At 34.9% G+C, this 8,286-nt stretch overlaps 1 protein-coding gene across 1 annotated transcript; it reads left to right on the top strand.

Annotated features, from left to right (window-relative positions):
* Positions 1–2,147: 2,147 nt before the first annotated feature.
* On the top strand, positions 2,148–4,690 carry LOC145625078 (uncharacterized). Its single transcript, XM_081678160.1, has 6 exons — positions 2,148–2,160; positions 2,331–2,811; positions 3,014–3,520; positions 3,910–4,231; positions 4,275–4,393; positions 4,492–4,690. Exons 1-6 carry the CDS (start codon positions 2,148–2,150, stop codon positions 4,688–4,690), a joined length of 1,641 nt encoding a protein of 546 aa, XP_081534286.1.
* Positions 4,691–8,286: the final 3,596 nt, after the last annotated feature.

The following is an 8,286-nucleotide window of genomic DNA, read 5'->3' as shown; positions in this document are numbered from 1 at the left end:
GGATATCAGATAAACCAATTTTATGTCAGTGTATTTTAACTTAAGCTTGCCTATGCTATTAAGAGAAAGTTAACATTCCATATTTCAGACTAGTTGAAGTTATATACTGAGAATTGCCACAAACTGTATTTACTTCACGTATGTACAGAATTTCTGCTGATTTTGCATAGGTGGTAGAGCCGAGTGACTTTTACTATTGCTGAATGGTCATAAATTTAATTGGATATTGTTTTTTTAGTTGCTTTGGTCTCTATGTATGCGTATGCGTGGAATATCCAGTATCACTCAATTATGATGTAATGTATAGTTAAATCTGATGAGATGTTTAGAAGTATATGCTCAATTATTGATTGTGACTTGTGAGAGTTAACTGTTTTTTAAAACATCTATAACAAAAAAAACTCCCTCAGTTAGGGAAATATTGAAATGCAAGTAAACATAAGCATAAATGTCTATGCATCAACAGATGCATGAAGTCAAATTTGAGGAAGTTCTTTTCTCCTTAACCAAGGTGTATATATGATATTTTATATGCATTAAGATTATAATTAAATGTGTGGTCTGTGATACATAATTTTGTACATTGCTTGGAACAATACAATGCCATGCACATGCCCTGCAGATATTCCACTTGTTTAGTAAAAAGTACTACTAAAGTCTTATTTTCCCATATGTTCTATCGATATTGAGAAGCTCCTACCATTTTCATGGGATTGTCGATGAGGGAAACATTTGTTTAAGCATCAACAACCTGATTGTGGATTAGTAATTACGACTGATGCCCACATTCAAATCTAAACTACCACCATTGCTGTCATTTGCTTGTATATGTGTTAATTAAATGACCTATCGTTTTCTCTAAGTTGCTGTGTCTTGAAATCTGTGGATATCTGTACTTCAACCAATGACGTGGCTGCTGTACTAAGCACGAGCAGCTCTCGTGCTAGTCGACATTATGCTTGAAAGTAGAGAACCACAATTCTTGACCAGTAATCAAGACGCCAAAATGGTTGCTTCACCTCATGCTAATAGTATTTGATATATGCTTCATGCACATGGCCATTGTTGCTGAATACAGATCTTTTTTAACCCGGAATTTTGCAGAAATCTATAGGTTAGTCATAGAGAACTTCTTTAATTTCTCCCAGACCTAAGTAACTAGAATTAGGAATTGCAAATTTTAGGGTTATCATTGAGTTTTTTTTGTTCAATTTTTTATTTTAATTTGGTTTCTATTGCCAATTGCGAATCCAAAAATATTGTTTTTTGTTTTTTTTTTGTACATACTGTCTTCACATTAGAGTTACAATTACGCTTAGGTCTAATTCAGTTCAGCTCTCCTCCTCTCAATGGCCTGTGTATATCAGGAACAATGCAAATATTGGTTCACAGATGTAGCAGTTAGATACTATAGATAACACAACACATGCTACTTCAAATAAAAATCCAAATGTCTACATAAATTAATTTTAATACAAATAATAACTTATGTTTCAGAATTTAGGCCTTTAAATAGGCTACAATTGTGTGAGTAAAATGTATGAAACAGAGCAAAGACGTTGCATAAAACTTCCAAGGAAAACAACCCTTACTAGCATACCATGTTTTTCAGATTTTCCAATTGTACCCCTTGACAAAAACTGACTTAAATCCCTATATAATATTTTTAGATTATTTTTCTTATATTTTTCCTTAACACTAGATACCCTATTCTCATATATATGATCCTTCATATTTTGATGTATGTAGTTTTCGCTGTTCTGAAATTTTGTTCCCTGATTTGGTAAAATAAATTTTTTTGTACCTATCATTGTTTTGTTCTCCTTGTTTCACTATAAGCATATGCGAATCGTTGATACATACACTGATGCATTAAGTTTTTTTTTTTTGTTCCTATTAAGTTTCGTTTTTGGGTTTCTCTATATTTATGTTGTCCCACCAAATAAATATTGGACACTTCTTTTTCCATTGTTTCAAAAAAAAGGATAAAGGATTGTGTATACACTATATGACTTAACTGCTGCACCTTTTCTTGCTTATTTTTCTTTTGTCTTCTAAGTAATTTCCTAAATAACTAAGAAACGTATATAATAAGAATAAATTACATATATAAGAAGACTATATTACATATATGTGTATGATTAACAATGTCGTTTAACAGTTAGGATCATGGAGAAATTGAATCGAAAATGGATGTATGAGAGATTAGAAGGTCGACTACTAAAAAAAGAGTTCACAATTGGCGTGCGAGAGTTTATTGAGTTTGCTAAACAGAGAATCTTCAAAGATCAGATGCCCTTGTTCAAAGTGTAAAAATGTTTCTTTTTTAGATGTTGAAAGTGTAAGAGAGCATTTGTATAAAAAAGGATTTCTTAATGACTACTATGAATGGGTTTGTTATGGAGAGGATTTTGATTCTTTAAAAGCATCAGATGAGCCGTCGGATCCGTATGTTGACATGATTATTGATGCATTTGGTCAAGTTGATGGTGATCCAATGCATGAAGATATTTGGAATGTTGAAGAAGAACCTAATCCTCAAGTTAAGAAGTTTTTTGAGATGTTAGCAGCCGCACAAAAACCATTGTACGAAGGAAGTCGATTATCTGTTTTAGAGATGGCTTCAAGGATTACGAGCTTGAAGTGTGAATACAACTTGCCCCATAGATGTGTCGATAGTATTTCATCGCTCATTAGTGAAGTAATTCCTAATAAGAATTCAATGTCCAATACGTACTATGACACTAAAAAGGTGGTAAAGGGCCTTGAACTTCCTCATGAGAAGATACATGCATGCCCTAAAGGATGCATGTAATTTTGGAAGGATAAAGCTCACCTTGAAAAGTGTTCGAAATGCGGGGGGGGGGGGGGGGGAGCATTATAAGAAGACTTCTCGTGGAAAATGTGTGCCGACCAAAGTGTTATTCTACTTCCCGATCGCACCAAGTTTGCAAAGGCTCTATGCGACCAAAGACCTTGCACATGAAATGTAGTGGCATTCACAAAATCCTAGGTTAAGTGGAACACTCGCCCATCCAAGTGATAGTGAAGCATGGAAACATCTTGATAACACATACAAGGATGTTGCAAGTGAGCCCCGTAATGTTAGATTGGGTCTATGCACAGATCGTTTCTCAGCACATGGAAAATTTGGAAGGCAATATTCTTGTTGGACATTAATTGTTACCCCATATAACTTGCCTCCATGGTTATGTATGAAGAAGTCGTTTATGTTTTTATCCTTGCTCATTCCGGGTCCAAAAAACCCAAAAGGGAACTTGGATGTGTACATGCAACCCCTGATTGACGAAGTGAAACCTTTATGGGAAGTAGGTACAATGACATATGATGTATCCACAAAGCAAAATTTCAAGTTACGAGCTGCCCTTTTATGGACGGATAGTGACTTTCCTGCGTTTGGGATGTTATCTGGTTGGACTACATCGGGAAATATGGCTTGTCCATACTGCATGGACAAGCATAGATCTTTTTGGCTAGACAACGGCTCTAAAGTATCATGGTTTGATAGTCACCGCAATTTCTCCCTCCTACACATCCTTATAGAAAAAACCGCACTGCTTTTTTCAAAAAAAGAGCAGAAACTCGATTGCCTCCTCCAATATTGACGGGCCATCAACTATGGGAGCAGGTTAAGGAGATTCCAAAGTCCATTGATCCAAAAATCCGTTCGACAAAATAAAAAAAGGTTAAGATAGGGTGGCATAAGCAAAGCATCTTTTGGGAGCTTCCTTATTGGAAAGATTTGTTGATTCAACATAATTTAGATGTTATGCACATTGAAAAGAATTTTTTTGATCAACTCATCCACACAATAATGAATGTGAAAGATACCACAGTTGATACAGATAAGGCTCGCCTAGATGTTCAGTGATATTGTAAGCGGAGTAGCTTAGAGCCTATTGAATCTGATGATGGGAGCTTGATCTACCCAAAAGCACCATACACTCTTGATAAAGCACAACGTAGAGTGTTGTGTGAATGGATAAAAGATCTTACGTTTCCAGATGGATATGCTTCTGATTTTGGTAGATGTGTGGATTTGCAAGCCTGTAAGATACATGGAATGAAAAGCGATGATTGTCATGTGTTCATGGAAAGGTTGTTGCCCGTTGCAATGAGAGAAATTCTTCCGGATAATGTTTGGAAAGCAGTCACTGAAATCAGCCAATTTTTTCGCGATCTATGCTCTTACACTATTAAACTTGATGATGTGACTCGTTTAAAAAAAAAACATTCCAGAAATCTTATGCAAGTTGGAGAAAATATTCCCACCTGCATTTTTCAATTCAATGGAGCATTTACCTGTTCATTTGCCACATGAAGTAAAAGTGGGTGGTCTTGTGCAATATAGATGGATGTATCCATTTGAGAGGTAATATACATTTTCCCAAGCCACTCCATTGTTTTCAAGTTTCTTCTATATGGTTTATAATGTTACATGTTAATGAGTCAATTTAACTTATTTTGTAGATTTCTTAATCATCTGAAGAAGAAAATTTGTAATAAGGCACGAGTTGAAGGCTCAATTTGCAAGGCTTATCTTGCAGAAGAGATTTCCAACTTTTGTTCTTATTACTTTCAACCTCATGTTGATACGAAATCTAGAGATCTAGGACGCAATGTTGTTGATGATGATGATCTAGATTCAACTATACCAGAATTATTCTAATTTAGCAAAGGTCGTGGCAAAGGTGTCCAAACAAGGTTTTTAGATTCGAAAGAAGTCAAGCATGCACACCACTATGTTCTTTCTAATTGTGGTGTGTTAGGAGAATATGAAAGGTACAAATTTCTATAATTGGTAGTTATTTTATGCAATTTGCTAGATAATTGACGTTTTAAGGTTTATAGGAAGTTTGAAGAGTCGATGATGCAAAAATATCCTGGTATTGACCTTCATGATATTTGGAGCAAGTTTTCACATGAATTTTCCAAATGGTTTCAGGATTTCGTAAGTTTTTACAATCAAGTTTCAATATATCATTCGCTAAATATGACTAAGGTTATATATTTTATTAATTAATGGCTTGAATTTGAAATTAGGTTATCGAATCTAATGAGACTGATGAAGTGATTCGAGCACTTGCCATGGGTCCGTCTAGACAAGTCAAAACATGGAGGCAATTTGACATCAATGGCTTTAAGTTTCACACTTTTGATTATGGAAAGCACAAGGCAACTATGAATTATGGTGTGGGTGTAATAAGTGAGGAAGAAATTAATTACTTTGGCAGTTTAGAAGAAGTCATTGAGCTGGTCTACTTGGGGACCGTAAATGTCTTCAAAACCGTCTTGTTTAAATGTAATTGGATGGATTCAGTAAATGGCATGAATATTCATGAGCAGTATAGATTAGTTGATGTGAACCACCCTAAGAAATACCCTGCATATGATCCTTTTGTTCTAGCACATTAGATTTTTCAAGTGTATTTTACCTCTTATCCAAGCTTAAAGAAAGATAAGAGTCAATGGTGGGCTGTTTTTATGACTAAAGCTAGGTCAACTGTCGATGTCCCAATCGATGAGTCAATTTTCCAAGTAGACATTGCTGAGACCCCAACCCTTTGTTCAGATGATGATGATGGTGTTATGTACGAGGATATGGATGAAATGGAGGAGGACGCCTCAGGTGGTGAAGAGGAAGAACAACATGAAGAAGATGAATGGGATGATACTGAATCTGGATCTGAAGAAGAGGTTGATGGAGAGTTAGGATATACTGACAGTGATGATGAGGATGATGATGATGATGAGGATGAAGAAGAAGAAGAATAATTTCAAAGCTTGTAGTTTTCAATATGTTTTCTTTGTTATGGGCTTATTTGTTTGATAGACAATGTGTTTTATCTTATTTGTTTGATATATTATAAATGTTTTAAAATTTGTTGATCATGTTTGTGAGCTTACTTCTTTTAAATTTTTTTTTTATCATGGGTTATTATGTATAAATTAATTTTTGAGCTTATGATCTTTCCAGTTCTTTGGAGATGAAATCCTTTATGAAAAATTCAAAAATTGGTCTGGGAGGTAATCAAGGCGGTGTCCGAGCCAATAATCAATCGGTTGATCAAGACAATCCTGTGGTCACACGACCCACACCACCACCTTCTAATGAACAGGTACAAGTAAATTCTAATACTGATGTTACTGTTGAGAATGATGTGGCACCACAAAATTTGAATGGAGTGGAACAAGGAAAGATTGAGCTCTCACCAGATGGGCTATGGTCAGTTATATTCATCTATGTATTATATTTGTTGTCTTAGTAGCTTATTATCATTTTTTTATGCTTGTGCTTAATCTTTCTTGCATCAGGTTTGATGACCATACCGTTAGTGGAAATGTCACAAAATCTTAAACGGCACACTACAACCACCCGTACATGAATTTTACTGAGGTTCCACTTATGGTTAAGGATCGTTGGTTCACTGAGTTTAAGGTATGTTTAGAATTTAAGATTTTCTCTTGTATTCATTGCTCTTAAACTAGTGAAGTTGCATGTTTCAATATTAGCTTTGAGTCTCTTATTCTTTGTGGAAAGCATGGCCTATTCTATGTGGAAAGCATTTCATATTAGGGTAGAGTAGATTTAGCCATTTTTTAACTCCTGCACTGGTATTAGGAACCAATCAGTCAGACTAAATGCCAATTGACAAGTTGTGCTTGATCTAGATGAAGTGAGTTACTCTTGATGATTGATGATCATGATTTATTGTTTTATGTTTGACCTTTAAAGTAGCTCCCTTGAGCTCCCAACTAAAGGAAAACTAATGGATTGCATTTATGTTGAAAACTAATTCTGCCCTGGTCATCTCTGATCACAGCCCCAAGACCCACTCCCCAACCCTCCTTCACAGCAGCATCAACATTGATGCGTAAAACCCCATCAGCAGCAGCAGCAGGTAATGAGTTGGTGGTTATTGCTCTTTTTTCTATTAAAAGATCTACTTATGCAAAGTCCACCCTAGATGGACCTTAGCTTGCTGGCCCGGTGAGTGAGTGGTAGACATTCAAGCCAGTGTTATTTCTGTTACCTTGTACAATATGAATGTTAAGAGTTAAATGACATTAAAACCGTTTCAATATATTTACCTAGCTAGCGGATGAATAGCAACCCGAGGCATATTTCAGGCCACACACTAGTTATGAGCTAAAAATAGTATGATGTATATGCCAAAAAAATGATGGAAACACCAATCCTTGATAACCTACTACATATCCTCCAAGTTGTATGCATAAAAAAATTGTATTACTTTTCTAACCATATCATAATCAAATTTTCTGCTTTTACTTAGCTTATTTTGGATTCTCGCGTTATACAAATTAGTGAATTACCAACTACACCTATAACCTATTGCATACCCACTTTTGTTAATAATATACTCATAGTTAATATGATACATTTCCTAGTTCCATCCTACATTTAGACTTGAAAGTATTATACTCTACATTCACTTTCTCTTAATTTCTTTCAAGTTGTTATGTTAGGGGAAAAAAAATACTCGAACTGGAGACCTTCAGAGTGTCAGAATGATCACTGACCTTAAGAGTCCATATCATATTCATATAACTATATTATTGTTATACTAGATGTTTTCCTAAAAGAAATTTTCAGTGGCAGAAAAAATATTTTCCTAAAAGAAATATCATCATATTCATATAACTATTGTACCTCAAAAGTTATGGCCTGTAACAATTACATGGCCTAATTCACATCCTAAAAAATCAGAGAAAATTTATGTGTTTATGTTCTGGCATTACTACATCAGTAGCAAAGAGTAGCAAAGATTAACCTGTAAAATCGACATTTAGATAAAGTTTACAATCTTCACAATAGAGGCTACAATGCTAGTATGCCACAATCTTGTTTGATCTTCATGAAGGCTCTACATTTTAGCCAGTGTTTGGATGCTTAAGGGATGATAGATATATCACCCAATGGCTGACCATATAGGTAGCAGACAACTATTAAATTAATGCATATACTTTGTTGCCCTTTTGGAGTGATGGCACAATTGTATCTGATTTATACTCTGATTTATATTTAACTTGGTACTGTTGGCCATATTTACTGCATGCCTAGATAAAACTGTCTGAAGTTAGAGACAACAATCTGAAGTTGGGCTGCTTTATGTTAAATAAATCAGAAATAAAATTATTAATGTATAATATGCTATTTTAAGTTAAAATAATTTACTTTACTTGTTAATTATGTGCAGCGTACATATACTTGGAGACCTGAGTTCGATGCTAAGGCTATGAGAG

This window comes from Chenopodium album, chromosome 3 (assembly GCF_948465745.1).
Source record: "Chenopodium album chromosome 3, dcCheAlbu1.1, whole genome shotgun sequence".
In the NCBI taxonomy this organism is placed as follows: domain Eukaryota; kingdom Viridiplantae; phylum Streptophyta; class Magnoliopsida; order Caryophyllales; family Amaranthaceae; genus Chenopodium; species Chenopodium album.
The sequence above is the reverse complement of the archived record's forward strand: the minus strand, read 5'-3'. Positions and strand labels throughout refer to the sequence as shown.